General features: G+C 46.3%; 1 protein-coding gene across 1 annotated transcript in view; it reads left to right on the top strand.

Moving 5' to 3' along the window:
• Positions 1-5,726: 5,726 nt before the first annotated feature.
• The window catches only part of LOC142716415 (follistatin-related protein 1-like), a 32,265-nt gene continuing 17,993 nt past the window's right edge, over positions 5,727-19,998 (top strand). Inside the window, exons 1-7 of the mRNA XM_075848693.1 lie at positions 5,727-5,793; positions 8,169-8,314; positions 11,995-12,099; positions 18,721-18,850; positions 19,040-19,072; positions 19,170-19,300; positions 19,847-19,965. Coding sequence (XP_075704808.1) covers positions 5,727-5,793; positions 8,169-8,314; positions 11,995-12,099; positions 18,721-18,850; positions 19,040-19,072; positions 19,170-19,300; positions 19,847-19,965 — 731 coding nt within the window. The remainder of the gene's footprint in view (positions 5,794-8,168; positions 8,315-11,994; positions 12,100-18,720; positions 18,851-19,039; positions 19,073-19,169; positions 19,301-19,846; positions 19,966-19,998) is intronic.

Raw genomic sequence — 19,998 nt, forward strand, 5'->3', positions numbered from 1 at the left:
ATATATAGATGTAAGGACTGGAGGATATAATAGTACAGCAGTGATATAAGAGGAGCGGCTGATATCAGTCACATATATAGATGTAAGGACTGGAGGATATAATAGTACAACAGTGATATAAGAGGAGCGGCTGCTATCAGTCACATATATAGATGTAAGGACTGGAGGATATAATAGTACAGCAGTGATATAAGAGGAGCGGCTGATATCAGTCACATATATAGATGTAAGGACTGGAGGATATAATAGTACAGCAGTGATATAAGAGGAGCGGCTGATATCAGTCACATGTATAGATGTAAGGACTGGAGTATATAATAGTACAGCAGTGATATAAGAGGAGCGGCTGATATCAGTCACATATATAGATGTAAGGACTGGAGGGTATAATAGTACAGCAGTGATATAAGAGGAGCGGCTGATATCAGTCACATATATAGATGTAAGGACTGGAGGATATAATAGTACAGCAGTGATATAAGAGGAGCGGCTGATATCAGTCACATATATAGATGTAAGGACTGGAGGATATAATAGTACAGCAGTGATATAAGAGGAGCGGCTGATATCAATCACATATATAGATGTAAGGACTGGAGGATATAATAGTACAGCAGTGATATAAGAGGAGCGGCTGATATCCGTCACATATATAGATGTAAGGACTGGAGGATATAATAGTACAGCAGTGATATAAGAGGAGCGGCCGATATCAGTCACATATATAGATGTAAGGACTGGAGGATATAATAGTACAGCAGTGATATAAGAGGAGCGGCTGATATCAGTCACATATATAGATGTAAGGACTGGAGGATATAATAGTACAGCAGTGATATAAGAGGAGCGGCTGATATCAGTCACATATATAGATGTAAGGACTGGAGGATATAATAGTACAGCAGTGATATAAGAGGAGCGGCTGATATCAATCACATATATAGATGTAAGGACTGGAGGATATAATAGTACAGCAGTGATATAAGAGGAGCGGCTGATATCAGTCACATATATAGATGTAAGGACTGGAGGATATAATAGTACAGCAGTGATATAAGAGGAGCGGCTGATATCCGTCACATATATAGATGTAAGGACTGGAGGATATAATAGTACAGCAGTGATATAAGAGGAGCGGCCGATATCAGTCACATATATAGATGTAAGGACTGGAGGATATAATAGTACAGCAGTGATATAAGAGGAGCGGCTGATATCAGTCACATATATAGATGTAAGGACTGGAGGATATAATAGTACAGCAGTGATATAAGAGGAGCGGCAGATATCAGTCACATATATAGATGTAAGGACTGGAGGATATAATAATACAGCAGTGATATAGGAGGAGCGGCTGATATCAGTCACATATATAGATGTAAGGACTGGAGGGTATAATAGTACAGCAGTGTTATCAGAGGAGCGGCTGATATCAGTCACATATATAGATGTAAGGACTGGAGGATATAATAGTACAGCAGTGATATAAGAGGAGCGGCTGATATCAGTCACATATATAGATGTAAGGTCTGGAGGATATAATAGTACAGCAGTGATATAACTCCCATATCTCAGCACTTGGGTAGTGATCATGGGGGAGGGGAGGTCAATCATTACAGATCTTTGTATTCAGCTTCTCCCCAGACTAAAATGGCTGATAACAGGGAAACCTAGAATGTATTAAGTACTCTGAAACAGCTGAGTGATATTTGGGAGGTCATTGGTCGGTCCACCGTACTTTATAAGAATATTACCGGTGACCCTGGAGTTGTTTATATAGCAGGAGGCAGGGCTGGGTATATATACATATATATAGGACTCTGAGGGGACCGGGTGTAAGCAGGAGCCTCCCGTCCTCCCTCCGGCAGCCGCCTGGGCACAGAACTGTATGATACAAATTGCAGCTGCTGCACAACCTCTTTTTAGGTGTGGAGGAAGCGTTACATGTCCGTCAGTGTCTGGCACAGGAGAAGGATCTGTGATCAGGGGGAGATAAGCAGCGTGGCGCCGCTCATCTCTGTATAATCTTCTGGTTGAGACATCAGAATGTGATGATTATATAAATATTATTCTGACTTTCCATTAACCTGTTATATCCCGGTCCCGTATCTCCCAGAGCGCTCTCCCCCTGACGGGGCCTCTGCCCACAAGTGGAGCGCGCTGGATGTTTTGGCTACACAGATGGGGTCACATTCTCCAGCCCTGACATCATGAGAACTGCACATTGCTGCAGGGCCTGCTGTGACTTGTAGTCCTACAGGGCCGCCACAGGGACCGGAGGAGACGTGTAGGGACAAGTCCCCCTATTCCTGCTATTATCCGGCCTCAGTCACAAAAGAATAACTTCACCTCCGGGTACAGCAACCCTTTCATGTCAGGTGGCGCCGAAACTACTGCACATCATACTGTGGTCACATCCAGAGCTCCGGTCACAATCCTGCTGTGATCTCATGCCCTATACTCCAGTCACATCCAAAGCTGCAGTCACAGTTCTGCTGCTACATGATGTCCAATACTCCAGTCACATCCAAAGCTGCAGTCACAGTTCTGCTACTACATGATGTCTGATACTCCAGTCACATCCAAAGCTGCAGTCACAGTTCTGCTGCTACATGATGTCTGATACTGCAGTCACATCCAAAGCTGCAGTCACAGTTCTGCTGCTACATGATGTCCAATACTCCAGTCACATCCAAAGCTGCAGTCACAGTTCTGCTACTACATGATGTCTGATACTCCAGTCACATCCAAAGCTGCAGTCACTGTTCTGCTGCTACATGATGTCTGATACTCCAGTCACATCCAAAGCTGCAGTCACTGTTCTGCTGCTACATGATGTCCGATACTCCAGTCACATCCAAAGCAGCAGTCACTGTTCTGCTGCTACATGATGTCCGATACTCCAGTCACATCCAAAGCTGCAGTCACTGTTCTGCTGCTACATGATGTCTGATACTCCAGTCACATCCTTTTGGCGTCTGTTACAGCAGTCAGATATAGGAAAACTGGCTTCTCCTACAATGCGATACAGCAGAGAGCAATGCATTATTAACCCCTCCCACGCCGTCTACGCGAATCGCGTCATTTAGGAAACGTTGCGGTGACAATTGTACTTTTTCGGTCGTCGTCCATTGTGACGATACTTTCATCTACAGCCCGATTCCTGTCCTCATGGGAGTGAAGGGGTTACTCGGAGTCTGAGGCATTTTAAACACAACCAAATGTTGGAGAAGGAACGCGGCGCGGACAGATGGCGGCGGCTCCTGGGATCAGACATTGTGTCATTTCCTGTTTATGTTGTAGCTTGTGTGATTGGAGTAATGGCGGCCACACGCGTCACGATCTCCGCTCATCAAAGGAATATCCATTGATAACAACCAGCGAATCAGGTGCCTTCACCTTAGCTCAGAAATTCTGTAACAAAGCTCCAAATCCCCTGCAGCCACCAAATCCCCTGCAGCCACCACTAGAGGGAGCTCACTACATACAGATATATACAGCTCCCATAGAGTTACATGATAACATTCTCACTACCTGCAGCCACCACTAGAGGGAGCTCACTACATACAGATATATACAGCTCCCATAGAGTTACATGATAACATTCTGCTGCCTGCAGCCACCACTAGGGGGAGCTCACTACATATAGATATATACAGCTCCCATAGAGTTACATGATCACATTCTGCTGCCTGCAGCCACCACTTGAGGGAGCTCACTACATACAGATATATACAGCTCCCATAGAGTTACATGAAAACATTCTGCTGCCTGCAGTCACCACTAGAGGGAGCTCACTACATACAGATATATACAGCTCCCATAGAGGTACATGATAACATTCTGCTGCCTGCAGCCACCACTAGAGGGAGCTCACTACATACAGATATATACAGCTCCCATAGAGTTACATGATAACATTCTGCTTCCTGCAGCCACCACTAGGGGGAGCTCACTACATACAGATATATACAGCTCCCATAGAGTTACATGATAGGATTCTGCTGCCTGCAGCCACCACTAGAGGGAGCTCACTACATACAGATATCTACAGCTCCCATAGAGTTACATGATAGGATTCTGCTGCCTGCAGCCACCACTAGGGGGAGCTCACTACATACAGATATATACAGCTCCCATAGAGTTACATGATAACATTCTCACTACCTGCAGCCACCACTAGAGGGAGCTCACTACATACAGATATATTCCACTCCCATAGAGTTACATGATAACATTCTGCTGCCTGCAGCCACCACTAGAGGGAGCTCACTACATACAGATATATACAGCTCCCATAGAGTTACATGATAACATTCTGCTTCCTGCAGCCACCACTAGGGGGAGCTCACTACATACAGATATATACAGCTCCCATAGAGTTACATGATAGGATTCTGCTGCCTGCAGCCACCACTAGAGGGAGCTCACTACATACAGATATCTACAGCTCCCATAGAGTTACATGATAGGATTCTGCTGCCTGCAGCCACCACTAGAGGGAGCTCTCTACATACAGATATATACAGCTCCCATAGAGTTACATGATAACATTCTGCTGCCTGCAGCCACCACTAGAGGGAGCTCACTACATACAGATATACACAGCTCCCATAGAGTTACATGATAACATTCTGCTGCCTGCAGTCACGACTAGGGGGAGCTCACTACATACAGATATATACAGCTCCCATAGAGTTACATGATAACATTCTGCTGCCTGCAGTCACCACTGTATGTAGAGAGCTTTCCTAGTGGTGACTGCAGGCAGCACAATGTTATCATGTAACTCTATGGGAGCTGTAGATATCTATATGTAGTGAGCTCCCTAGTGGTGGCTGCAGGCAGCAGAATGTTATCATGTAACTCTATGGGAGCTGTTTATATCTGTATGTAGTGATCGCCCCCTAGAGGTGACTGCAGGCAGCAGAATCTTATCATGTAACTCTATGGGAGCTGTAGATATCTGTATGTAGTGAGCTCCCCCTAGTGGTGGCTGCAGGCAGCAGAATGTTATCACGTAACTCTATGGGAGCTTTATATATCTGTATGTAGTGAGCTCCCCCTAGTGGTGACTGCACGTAGTGAGAATGTTATAATGTAACGCTATGTCGAAGCAGGGGATTTGGAGCTCTGTATCATAATAGCTGAGCTTTATGGTTATTGGCTGTAATTATACAATATAACCATTCAGAGCCGAAAAGTCGCATGACGGGACCCCTGGCCTCATCCTCTCTTCTAGGGACCACCGGAGACTGTGTCCATTTAGCCCTAATGCTTCAGAATACTGAGGTCGGTTTATAACTTTGGGGCCCCCTTTACAACCTTCCCCCATAGTGAACCTTTTGGCAGTAGTGTGAGGTCTGGATAATCTCCCGACTGTCCAGACCAGAATTAGATTGTCAGCTCTTGGAACAATGTTCCTTCAGTTCATTAGACCACATTATATCACAACTCTAAGTTTTCCCCAGGACGGAGTCATCACAGCGCTCGCTGTGTAACGTGGGGGGAGCACCGACTTTAATACACCCCCATTGTACGGTGGACTGACATGTAATATTATCCAGTGACCCCCCCCCCCCCCCCCAGCTTGTGGTGATTATACGCAGGGGTGCAGCTATGGGGGCTGCAGGGGTCCCAGTGTTATACATCGCACATGGTGGAGGACCAGAAGCTTCAAGTGACTGTACATTATCTGCCTCTGGGAAAGCTGGGTGACAGGCAATATGGCTGCCATGAAGACCACCACAGACATGGCCACCCAGCTTCCTCAGGCTCCTGAGAGTGCGGGGGGTGAAGTCATCTCGTTATAATGATTACAGAGCTCGTTATTGGTTGGATCAGATGATACATTGTTACTTTCTGATACTTAGTAACAATCTTGTATCCACAGCTCTGTAGCTCATGGTTACCCCTCCCCCCACGTCTAGACACCGGCGACCCCGCCACGGTGGAGACGTCATACGCTCTTTAGATTGAGGGACGATTATGTTCTATTCTAATACTCCATGGCGTGGAATGCGTCAGCAGATAACGCCAGGCGCGGCCGGTCACCATCGCTTGGACATCGGCAGCGTGATCGGTGGACGTCCTAGAAGTGTCCTCCATTGCTGGGCTTCAGTTCTATGGTCGGTTTTGTTTTCCTCTGGTTATTGCGCAGCCGCTCGGTCACTTTGTATGTGCAGTGTCACTTCATGGTCAGGATGATTTCTGGCGATTTTACCCGCTATCTGTAATATTATCGACGTCAGATAATTCGCAATGTCCCGTTTTTTCTTCCCGGATCGGGCAGTAAACAGTTAACTCTCCATTTCCGCGGTGGTTCCCGCTTCTTATACGTTTTCCATGATCTCATGTCTGGTTCATTGTGTCGGCGCAGACTGCGTCTCCTTCACCGGCGTCCACAGGACTGTGCTCCAGTGTCTGCTGACATGTGTCACGGGGGTCTGGACTGTGTCCCCGCCCCCCCCCCCCCATCACCTCTCTACATGGGGGGGGGGGGGGGTTAGCTGTGTAAACAATGTAACAAGTCTATCCTCCTATAGATAACATAGGGACCCTCAGGCTTGTGTCCCTGGTAAGGGGTTGTAGTCCTACCCGGACCCCTATGTCTGGAGGGGCCGAAATCTCCCCGGCAACCTGAGAGAACAGAGATATTAACAGTGGGACTTGCATGAGAGAACTGTCTGATGATGTCATAACATTATTATACTCTATTATAGTGTGATGTCATCATCTTATATGGCGTCCTGTGATGTCATCATCTTATATGGTGTCCTGTGATCTCATCATCTTATATGGCGTCCTGTGATGTCATCATCTTATATGGCGTCCTGTGATGTCATCATCTTATATGGCGTCCTGTGATGTCATCATCTTATAAAGAGTCCTGTGATGTCATCATCTTATATGGCGTCCTGTGATGTCATCATCTTATATGGCGTCCTGTGATGTCATCATCTTATATGGTGTCCTGTGATCTCATCATCTTATATGGCGTCCTGTGATGTCATCATCTTATATGGTGTCCTGTGATCTCATCATCTTATATGGCGTCCTGTGATGTCATCATCTTATATGGCGTCCTGTGATGTCATCATCTTATATGGCGTCCTGTGATGTCATCATCTTATATGGCGTCCTGTGATGTCATCATCTTATATGGCGTCCTGTGATGTCATCATCTTATACGGCGTCCTGTGATGTCATCATCTTATATGGCGTCCTGTGATGTCATCGGCTGTGAGGTGGTAGCTGGGGTGTAGTTTTTGACCCAGAGCTTTGGCTGTTATTGGTCTGTGTAAGGCAGCAGTATGGGCACAAGGGGCAATAACCCGCTCCACCCTTCCTCCTTATGTCAGGCCTCTGGCTGTGGTATTATCTGGGCACTGTATGTGTTCTCCATATGGTGGAGGGATTAGTGTGGGCACAGCATGGCGCCAGTATTATGTGGGCATTTATTAGACTGGCGAGCCACGCTGCCTGGGCTGGGGTAGTTAGATACAACGCTGGGGTAATAAACCAAATGTTTGGCCTGTGTGAAGGAAAGCCTCGCTATGCCCCTCGCTGTCCCCAATCCGATCCAGGGCCTTGGGCAGCGCCTCCATTAATGGTTTTATGCTGAATTTTATATGTTTGGGTGAAGCTTTTACCGCGGTGTCATCAAACTATTTATTAAGTGACACTGACGGCAAAGTCCACATTAGCTGCGCAAACCCAATCTATTGCTCCCTGTTATCAGCCATTGAATATGATGAGTGACATGAAGTGCAGAAACCTCCCCTCCCCCATGATGACTACTTTCTGTCCCGTATCTCCAGTGCTATATATATATATGTGTGAGTGACATCAGCCGCTCCTCTTATAACGCTCCCTCTTTATTAGAAGCTCAGGACTGACAGGGTCACCGGCCCTTGTTTCTGCCCCTAGTTCCATCGCTCCCCTAATTTCTACGCACAGCCGGGGTTCTTCTACGTGACCTCCATGTATAGGGGGGATTTGTACAGCTCCTCTGTTTGGTACATTCCCCCCCCTCCCTCTCCATTCAGTCATAGCAGTGCAGGGGTTAATGTCTGCTTCCTCTGCTGGTGCAGCTGGCAGCTTGTGATTGGTCAGATGTTGTCTACATGGAGCGCTGTGATTGGTCCACATCCCCCCCCGCTTCCCAGGGTTGTATTTGCAGCTGGAACACATTAGAGATTCCTGGGAATTCTTTAGACCCCGAGGAGAATATGGAGAGACCGATCCCTGTATCCGAGGCCAGGGAGACCGCCCAGCACGGCGCCATCGCTATAATGGGCGGCACACGGTTACGGTAACGCAGCTCCGCACAGCAATGGCAAAAGTTTATTTTCAAGAACAATAAACTTAAGAAAGAAAAAATGTGATACAACGTATCACTCCCATCATCCCTGACCCCAGGAGCTGACAATCTAATCTCACTCACAATGTATCACTCCCATCATCCCTGAGGACAGGAGCTGACAATCTAATCTCACACACAATGTATCACTCCCATCATCCCTGACCCCAGGAGCTGACAATCTAATCTCACACACAATGTATCACTCCCATCATCCCTGAGAACAGGAGCTGACAATCTAATCTCACACACAATGTATCACTCCCATCATCCCTGACCCCAGGAGCTGACAATCTAATCTCACACACAATGTATCACTCCCATCATCCCTGACCCCAAGAGCTGACAATCTAATCACAGTCACAATGTATCACTCCCATCATCCCTGAGAACAGGAGCTGACAATCTAATCTCACACACAATGTATCACTCCCATCATCCCTGAGAACAGGAGCTGACAATCTAATCTCACACACAATGTATCACTCCCATCATCCCTGACCCCAGGAGCTGACAATCTAATCTCACACACAATGTATCACTCCCAACATCCCTGACCCCAGGAGCTGACAATCTAATCTCACACACAATGTATCACTCCCATCATCCCTGACCCCAGGAGCTGACAATATAATCTCACACACAATGTATCACTCCCATCATCCCTGACCCCAGGAGCTGACAATCTAATCTCACACACAATGTATCACTCCCATCATCCCTGACCCCAGGAGCTGACAATCTAATCTCACTCACAATGTATCACTCCCATCATCCCTGAGAACAAGAGCTGACAATCTAATCTCACTCACAATGTATCACTCCCATCATCCCTGACCCCAGGAGCTGACAATCTAATCTCCCTCACAATGTATCACTCCCATCATCCCTGACCCCAGGAGCTGACAATCTAATCTCACACACAATGTATCACTCCCATCATCCCTGACCCCAGGAGCTGACAATCTAATCTCACTCACAATGTATCACTCCCATCATCCCTGAGAACAAGAGCTGACAATCTAATCTCACTCACAATGTATCACTCCCATCATCCCTGACCCCAGGAGCTGACAATCTAATCTCCCTCACAATGTATCACTCCCATCATCCCTGACCCCAGGAGCTGACAATCTAATCTCCCTCACAATGTATCACTCCCATCATCCCTGACCCCAGGAGCTGACAATCTAATCTCACTCACAATGTATCACTCCCATCATCCCTGACCCCAGGAGCTGACAATCTAATCTCACACACAATGTATCACTCCCATCATCCCTGACCCCAGGAGCTGACAATCTAATCTCACTCACAATGTATCACTCCCATCATCCCTGAGAACAAGAGCTGACAATCTAATCTCACTCACAATGTATCACTCCCATCATCCCTGACCCCAGGAGCTGACAATCTAATCTCCCTCACAATGTATCACTCCCATCATCCCTGACCCCAGGAGCTGACAATCTAATCTCACTCACAATGTATCACTCCCATCATCCCTGACTAGGGCCGCTCATTCAGTCTCTGTAATATTATCACTTTTTATCTACATACTTCACACATATACGCTTCACAATCATCATGATATATATTTTAGAATCATAACATATACATTATATGTTTGCACATGCACTTCCCTATATATATATACACATTTTTTGCACTCTATTTATGTCAAAACTCAACATCATATCGACATATCATACATTTTCACCTTTTTTGCCCCTCACTTTTTAATCTTCAATTTTATGTATATACTATATAGACATGAGAAGAGGCAAAAAAGAGCAAATACAATAAAAAGAAAAACTCTTTTCACATAGTATTTATACTTATATTTATTACTTCAATGTCTTTACATATTTTTACAACAAGTCATATATATACATTTTTAATCTACACATAGTGTTTTGGATATATATGTGCCTGGTTCGTTATGACCTTGTACATGTTGTTATACGGCCATGATCGATATATATATATACGAGACCTACAATTGGTCGTCAGTATGACACACCTATTTATGTACTATACGGCAAAGATCGGTATATGGTATACATCATTATAATCTGCTGTCTAAATATTACCTTCGGAGCTATATAGCAACATACATCTTTTACTTTTTAAACATATCTATATCCACCGCATCCAATTCAATATATGAGGATTTACTGACTCATGCTAAATCCTCTGTTACACTCTCTTTCTCCTCTTTGCCACCCGGTCCTGTGTTTACAACATCTCATGGGATACCTCAATTTTAGTAGTGTTTACCTGTGCGCTTGAGTCGGGAAGGAGCCCCCGCTTCCCCCAGTCCTGCGCGTCTCTATTGGGGTGGGCGTGTCTCTTCGGCGTCAGTCGCCGCTGGGTCACGCCCCCTTGATGACGCGCGTTCGGAGGTGAATGACGGGCGTCCCCGCCCCCGGCACTTGACGCCATTGTACACACACCTACGGTCCCATGTGATGTCAGATACGCTTATGATTGGTTGGCCACACACTTTAAATGAGGAGCTTCCTGCTGGAGAGACGACACCCCCGGACGAAGGCATTTCGCCTAAACGCGCGTCGGGACTGACGTTCTCTCCAAGCAGAGGACCACAATGGGTATGTTACATGCTTCTTTGCTTTGGTTTTTTTCCACCTAACTTGCCTGTATCCTGTATTGCTAGCACATCATTGTCATTTCTGGACCATAGTTGTTCATTCATTGTTGATAACCCATGTGCTGGTTAAATTTACACCCTATCCACACATAACGCATAACAAAATTATCAATGTGATCAGGCCATTTGCACCCAGATCAAGAATATATATTTTTGACATTGTCAGGTATCCCCTTGTGTTTGTATGTTCTCTGCAAGTGTCAGACGTCTCTGTGCTTTTGCTCAGTACGACCCATCTTTTAATGTTGTATTTTCTCAATAAAATTGTTCTATTTTTCCTATCTACTTGTGTTAATTGTGCCCTATACGCTTTTAGGTTTATACTAGTTATTTAGGGCAACACACCAAGAGTCACTTGGTTTCATCGAGGTCTAGCCTTTATATATAGGCTGCAATATAGCATATATTAATATGTATATCATTTAGACCTTTTTCCTGCATGTACCTATAGGTTTATGTCTGTAATCTTGGGTAGTCCCGGTGCTTGGTTGTTTCCGTAAATTCCATAAACTTCAGTGGGTTTGTTGCAGTGTATCGCTTTTGTGCTTTGTTTAGCTGACGGAGGATTCACTGGATACAATTGTATCTCCCCTCCCGATAGAATACAGGATCTGGGGAAGGGGGGGGGGGGTGTATGAGAGCCCCCAAGATCACCGCCATATGTCCCGGATATTCTGTACAGGATGTGATGAGATTCTTCAATACCGGGAAATGCTGCGAGTCCTTGTAGTTCCCGGAGGTCGGTGCGGTCCCTTCCTGCCTCCTATACTGCCACCCACAGGCTGCTCATAGTACTGCAGCCCCTCAGACTGGTCGATAATATGAATATAACGCAGGATTCTCTCCCCTGGTTCCACTTTACAGGGTCACGCCAGCCGCTACTGCACCCCAATAATAATAGAAATAATATCCTCCAGATGAAGGTCCGTTCTCTTCTCATTGTATTTCTCTCTTCAAACAGGAAGAACCAAAAAGCAAGTCGAAGGTGTGCGCCAATGTGTTCTGCGGCGCTGGAAGAGAGTGCGCGGTGACCGAGAAGGGAGATCCCACCTGCCTGTGTATAGAGGTGAGAAATCAGCATAACCCGGGATATGGGTATAAAATACAGGGATCTCCTCCCAGGTCTGGTGTATAATACAGGGATCTTCTCCCCGGTCTGGTGTATAATACAGGGATCTTCTCCCGGTCTGGTGTATAATACAGGGATCTTCTCCCGGGTCTGGTATATAATACAGGGATCTTCACCCGGGTCTGGTATATAATACAGGGATCTTCTCCTGGGTCTGGTATATAGTACAGGGATCTTCTCCCGGGTCTAGTATATAATACAGGGCTCTTCTCCCGGGTCCGGTGTATAATACAGGGCTCTTCTCCCGGGTCCGGTGTATAATACAGGGATCTTTTCCCGGGTCCGGTGTATAATACAGGGATCTTCTCCCGGGTCCGGTGTATAATACAGGGATCTTCTCCCGGGTCCGGTGTATAATACAGGGATCTTCTCCCGGGTCTGGTGTATAATACAGGGATCTTCTCCCGGGTCTGGTATATAATACAGGGATCTTCTCCCGGGTCTGGTATATAATACAGGGATCTTCTCCCGGTCTGCTGTATAATACAGGGATCTTCTCCCGGGTCTGGTGTATAATACAGGGATCTTCACCCGGGTCTGGTATATAATACAGGGATCTTCTCCCGGGTCTGGTGTATAATACAGGGATCTTCTCCCCGGTCTGGTGTATAATACAGGGATCTTCTCCCGGTCTGGTGTATAATACAGGGATCTTCTCCCGGGTCTGGTATATAATACAGGGATCTTCACCCGGGTCTGGTATATAATACAGGGATCTTCTCCTGGGTCTGGTATATAGTACAGGGATCTTCTCCTGGGTCTGGTATATAATACAGGGATCTTCTCCCGGGTCTAGTATATAATACAGGGATCTTCTCCCGGGTCTGGTATATAATACAGGGATCTTCTCCCGGTCTGCTGTATAATACAGGGATCTTCTCCCGGGTCTGGTGTATAATACAGGGATCTTCACCCGGGTCTGGTATATAATACAGGGATCTTCTCCCGGGTCCGGTATATAATACAGGGATCTTCTCCCGGGTCTGGTGTATAATACAGGGATCTTCTCCCGGGTCTGGTGTATAATACAGGGATCTTCTCCCGGGTCCGGTATATAATACAGGGATCTTCTCCCGGGTCTGGTATATAATACAGGGATCTTTTCCCGGGTCTAGTGTATAATACAGGGATCTTCTCCCGGGTCCGGTATATAATACAGGGATCTTTTCCCGGGTCTGGTATATAATACAGGGATCTTTTCCCGGGTCTGGTATATAATACAGGGATCTTCTCCCGGGTCCGGTATATAATACAGGGATCTTCTCCCGGGTCTGGTATATAATACAGGGATCTTTTCCCGGGTCTGGTATATAATACAGGGATCTTCTCCTGGGTCTGGTATATAATACAGGGATCTTCTCCCGGGTCCGGTATATAATATATGGATCTTCTCCCGGGTCTGGTATATAATACAGGGATCTTTTCCCGGGTCTGGTGTATAATACAGGGATCTTTTCCCGGGTCTGGTGTATAATACAGGGATCTTCTCCCGGGTCTGGTGTATAATACAGGGATCTTCTCCCGGGTCCGGTATATAATACAGGGATCTTCTCCCGGGTCTGGTGTATAATACAGGGATCTTCTCCCGGGTCTGGTATATAATACAGGGATCTTCTCCCGGGTCTGGTATATAATACAGGGATCTTCTCCCGGGTCTGGTGTATAATACAGGGATTTTCTCCCGGGTCTGGTGTATAATACAGGGATCTTCTCCCGGGTCCGGTATATAATATATGGATCTTCTCCCGGGTCTGGTATATAATACAGGGATCTTCTCCCGGGTCCGGTATATAATATATGGATCTTCTCCCGGGTCTGGTATATAATACAGGGATCTTCTCCCGGGTCCGGTATATAATACAGGGATCTTCTCCCGGGTCTGGTATATAATACAGGGATCTTTTCCCGGGTCTGGTATATAATACAGGGATCTTCTCCCGGGTCTGGTATATAATACAGGGATCTTCTCCCTGGTCTGGTGTATAATACGGGGATCTTCTCCCGGGTCTGGTATATAATACAGGGATCTTCTCCCGGGTCTGGTGTATAATACAGGGATCTTCTCCCGGGTCTGGTATATAATATATGGATCTTCTCCCGGGTCTGGTATATAATACAGGGATCTTCTCCCGGGTCTGGTGTATAATACAGGGATCTTCTCACGGGTCCGGTATATAATAAATGGATCTTCTCCTGGGTCTGGTGTATAATACATGGATCTTCTCCCGGGTCTGGTGTATAATACAGGGATCTTCTCCCGGGTCTGGTGTATAATACAGGGATCTTCTCCCGGGTCTGGTGTATAATACAGGGATCTTCTCCCGGGTCTGGTGTATAATACAGGGATCTTCTCCCGGGTCTGGTATATAATACAGGGATCTTCTCCCGGGTCTGGTGTATAATACAGGGATCTTCTCCCGGGTCTGGTGTATAATACAGGGATCTTCTCCCGGGTCTGGTGTATAATACAGGGATCTTCTCCCGGGTCCGGTATATAATACAGGGATCTTCTCCCGGGTCTGGTGTATAATACAGGGATCTTCTCCCGGGTCTGGTATATAATACAGGGATCTTCTCCCGGGTCTGGTATATAATACAGGGATCTTCTCCCGGGTCTGGTGTATAATACAGGGATTTTCTCCCGGGTCTGGTGTATAATACAGGGATCTTCTCCCGGGTCCGGTATATAATATATGGATCTTCTCCCGGGTCTGGTATATAATACAGGGATCTTCTCCCGGGTCCGGTATATAATATATGGATCTTCTCCCGGGTCTGGTATATAATACAGGGATCTTCTCCCGGGTCCGGTATATAATACAGGGATCTTCTCCCGGGTCTGGTATATAATACAGGGATCTTTTCCCGGGTCTGGTATATAATACAGGGATCTTCTCCCGGGTCTGGTATATAATACAGGGATCTTCTCCCTGGTCTGGTGTATAATACGGGGATCTTCTCCCGGGTCTGGTATATAATACAGGGATCTTCTCCCGGGTCTGGTGTATAATACAGGGATCTTCTCCCGGGTCTGGTATATAATATATGGATCTTCTCCCGGGTCTGGTATATAATACAGGGATCTTCTCCCGGGTCTGGTGTATAATACAGGGATCTTCTCACGGGTCCGGTATATAATAAATGGATCTTCTCCTGGGTCTGGTGTATAATACATGGATCTTCTCCCGGGTCTGGTGTATAATACAGGGATCTTCTCCCGGGTCTGGTGTATAATACAGGGATCTTCTCCCGGGTCTGGTGTATAATACAGGGATCTTCTCCCGGGTCTGGTGTATAATACAGGGATCTTCTCCCGGGTCTGGTATATAATACAGGGATCTTCTCCCGGGTCTGGTGTATAATACAGGGATCTTCTCCCGGGTCTGGTGTATAATACAGGGATCTTCTCCCGGGTCTGGTGTATAATACAGGGATCTTCTCCCGGGTCCGGTATATAATACAGGGATCTTCTCCCGGGTCTGGTGTATAATACAGGGATCTTCTCCCGGGTCTGGTATATAATACAGGGATCTTCTCCCGGGTCTGGTATATAATACAGGGATCTTCTCCCGGGTCTGGTGTATAATACAGGGATTTTCTCCCGGGTCTGGTGTATAATACAGGGATCTTCTCCCGGGTCCGGTATATAATATATGGATCTTCTCCCGGGTCTGGTATATAATACAGGGATCTTCTCCCGGGTCCGGTATATAATATATGGATCTTCTCCCGGGTCTGGTATATAATACAGGGATCTTCTCCCGGGTCCGGTATATAATACAGGGATCTTCTCCCGGGTCTGGTATATAATACAGGGATCTTTTCCCGGGTCTGGTATATAATACAGGGATCTTCTCCCGGGTCTGGTATATAATACAGGGATCTTCTCCCTGGTCTGGTGTATAATACGGGGATCTTCTCCCGGGTCTGGTATATAATACAGGGATCTTCTCCCGGGTCTGGTGTATAATACAGGGATCTTCTCCCGGGTCTGGTATATAATATATGGATCTTCTCCCGGGTCTGGTATATAATACAGGGATCTTCTCCCGGGTCTGGTGTATAATACAGGGATCTTCTCACGGGTCCGGTATATAATAAATGGATCTTCTCCTGGGTCTGGTGTATAATACATGGATCTTCTCCCGGGTCTGGTGTATAATACAGGGATCTTCTCCCGGGTCTGGTGTATAATACAGGGATCTTCTCCCGGGTCTGGTGTATAATACAGGGATCTTCTCCCGGGTCTGGTGTATAATACAGGGATCTTCTCCCGGGTCTGGTGTATAATACAGGGATCTTCTCCCGGGTCTGGTGTATAATACAGGGATCTTCTCCTGGGTCTGGTGTATAATACAGGGATCTTCTCCCGGGCCTAGTATATAATATATGGATCTTCTCCCGGGTCTGGTATATAATAAATGGATCTTCTCCTGGGTCTGGTATATAATACATGGATCTTCTCCCGGGTCTGGTGTATAATACAGGGATCTTCTCCCGGGTCCGGTATATAATAAATGGATCTTCTCCTGGGTCTGGTATACAATACAGGGATCTTCTCCCGGGTCCGGTATATAATATATGGATCTTCTCCCGGGTCTGGTGTATAATACAGGGATCTTCTCCCGGGTCCGGTATATAATACAGGGATCTTCTCCCGGGTCTGGTGTATAATACAGGGATCTTTTCCTGGGTCTGGTATATAATACAGGGATCTTCTCCCGGTCTGGTGTATAATACAGGGATCTTCTCCTGGGTCTGGTATATAATACAGGGATCTTCTCCCGGGTCTGGTATATAATACAGGGATCTTCTCCCGGTCTGGTGTATAATACAGGGATCTTCTCCCGGGTCCGGTATATAATACAGGGATCTTCTCCCGGGTCTGGTGTATAATACAGGGATCTTCTCCTGGGTCTGGTGTATAATACAGGGATCTTCTCCCGGGTCCGGTATATAATACAGGGATCTTCTCCCGGGTCCGGTATATAATACAGGGATCTTCTCCCGGTCTGCTGTATAATACAGGGATCTTCACCCGGGTCTGGTATATAATACAGGGATCTTCTCCCGGGTCTGGTATATAATACAGGGATCTTCTCCCGGGTCCGGTATATAATACAGGGATCTTCTCCCGGTCTGCTGTATAATACAGGGATCTTCACCCGGGTCCGGTATATAATACAGGGATCTTCTCCCGGGTCTGGTATATAATACAGGGATCTTCACCCGGGTCTGGTATATAATACAGGGATCTTCTCCCGGGTCTGGTATATAATATATGGATCTTCTCCCGGGTCTGGTATATAATACAGGGATCTTCTCCCGGGTCCGGTATATAATACAGGGATCTTCTCCCGGGTCTGGTATATAATACAGGGATCTTCTCCCGGGTCCGGTATATAATACAGGGATCTTCTCCCGGGTCTGGTATATAATACAGGGATCTTCTCCTGGGTCTGGTGTATAATACAGGGATCTTCTCCCGGGTCCGGTATATAATACAGGGATCTTCTCCCGGGTCCGGTATATAATACAGGGATCTTCTCCCGGGTCTGGTATATAATACAGGGATCTTCTCCTGGGTCTGGTGTATAATACAGGGATCTTCTCCCGGGTCCGGTATATAATACAGGGATCTTCTCCCGGTCTGCTGTATAATACAGGGATCTTCACCCGGGTCTGGTATATAATACAGGGATCTTCTCCCGGGTCTGGTATATAATACAGGGATCTTCTCCCGGGTCTGGTGTATAATACAGGGATCTTCTCACGGGTCTGGTGTATAATACAGGGATCTTCTCCCGGGTCTGGTATATAATACAGGGATCTTCTCCCGGGTCTGGTGTATAATACAGGGATCTTCTCCCGGGTCTGGTATATAATACAGGGATCTTCTCCCGGGTCTGGTGTATAATACAGGGATCTTCTCCTGGGTCTGGTGTATAATACAGGGATCTTCTCCCGGGTCCGGTATATAATACAGGGATCTTCTCCCGGGTCTGGTATATAATACAGGGATCTTCTCCCGGGTCCGGTATATAATACAGGGATCTTCTCCCGGTCTGCTGTATAATACAGGGATCTTCTCCCGGGTCTGGTATATAATACAGGGATCTTCTCCTGGGTCTGGTGTATAATATATAGATCTTCTCCCGGGTCCGGTATATAATACAGGGATCTTCTCCCGGGTCCGGTATATAATACAGGGATCTTCTCCCGGTCTGCTGTATAATACAGGGATCTTCTCCCGGGTCTGGTATATAATACAGGGATCTTCTCCTGGGTCTGGTGTATAATACAGGGATCTTCTCCCGGGTCCGGTATATAATACAGGGATCTTCTCCCGGGTCTGGTATATAATACAGGGATCTTCTCCTGGGTCTGGTGTATAATACAGGGATCTTCTCCCGGGTCCGGTATATAATACAGGGATCTTCTCCCGGGTCTGGTATATAGTTCTGAGTGTTTAGACCATTGTATTGTATAGTTGTATTGTACATAGATTTTCTTTTAGAAGTTTAGAGTAATTGACATTGTTTTCGGTTCCTTTTTTAGAAATGTAAGTCCCACAAGAGACCGGTTTGCGGCAGCAATGGCAAGACTTACCTTAATCACTGCGAGCTCCACCGCGACGCCTGCCTGACCGGCTCCAAGATCCAGGTGGACTACGATGGACACTGCAAAGGTACAGAAGGCTCCGGCGCTGCAGTCACTATGAACATGTTGTGTTATTATAGGGGATATTATTCTATCTGGGCAGATGACAGATTGTAAATGTTATTAATCCTGTACGTGGTCCTCATATCGGCTAACATCGTAAGTCTGCAGATCATCACTCCCTTTATAAATGATTGTCTCTTATTTTCTTGAGCAGAGAAGACATCGGACGCTCCTGCCGCCAGCCCAGGTACCGCTCCTGCCTCTTTATAATATATCTGCTGTCATTGTCCATAATAACTCATCGCTCACCCACTCCCTTATTATTGCGTCCTTGCTGTGCACAGTCGTGTGTTACCAGTCTGACCGCGATGAGCTGCGTAGACGCGTCATCCAGTGGCTGCAGACGGAGATCATCCCCGACGGCTGGTTCTCCAAGGGAAACAACTACAGCGAGATCCTGGAAAAATACTTCAAGGTAAGAACTGTCATGAAATCCTAATCCTTCCGCTTTTATTACAGGGACTATGACTGTCTACTGAAGGATGACGAGAGGTCGGGAGCTTTATACAGTAGAAACAATAGAGCAGAGTGTGTGTAAACCGTCCTAATATCTGCTAGTGTCAATGATGTAGTCCTGCCTATCTAGTCTCCAGCAGTATTACAGCTCTTTCCTCTGATAATAATGTATATATACTCCTACCTCTGATAATAATGTATATACTCCTACCTCTGATAATAATGTATATACTCCTACCTCTGATAATAATGTATATACTCTCTTCCCTCTGCTATGGTCAGTGGCCTAGTCCTGCCTATCTAGTCTCCAGCAGCGAATCACATGGAATGATTCGACTCTTGTCCTGGACCTTTCTGTTACATTTTTATCGATTACTCTATCTAGGAGACTTGTTAGGACCCCTTTCTCCGGAATCTTGCTGGATTAGAGGAATTTTCCGTGTGTTGTAAATCTGCATTTTATTTAATAATCCTGATGAAATAAATGTGTGTTTTCTGCCGCCAGAGCTACGACGATGGCGACTCCCGCCTGGACTCCTCCGAGTTCCTGAAATTCTTAGAACAGAACCAGACGGCCATTAACATGACCACCTACATGGACCAGGAGACCAACAAGATCCTGAAGTGAGAGCCTTATGTGTTTACAGCCGCTATATG

The sequence above is a fragment of the Rhinoderma darwinii genome, unplaced genomic scaffold (genome assembly GCF_050947455.1).
Source record: "Rhinoderma darwinii isolate aRhiDar2 unplaced genomic scaffold, aRhiDar2.hap1 Scaffold_449, whole genome shotgun sequence".
NCBI classification, from domain to species: domain Eukaryota; kingdom Metazoa; phylum Chordata; class Amphibia; order Anura; family Rhinodermatidae; genus Rhinoderma; species Rhinoderma darwinii.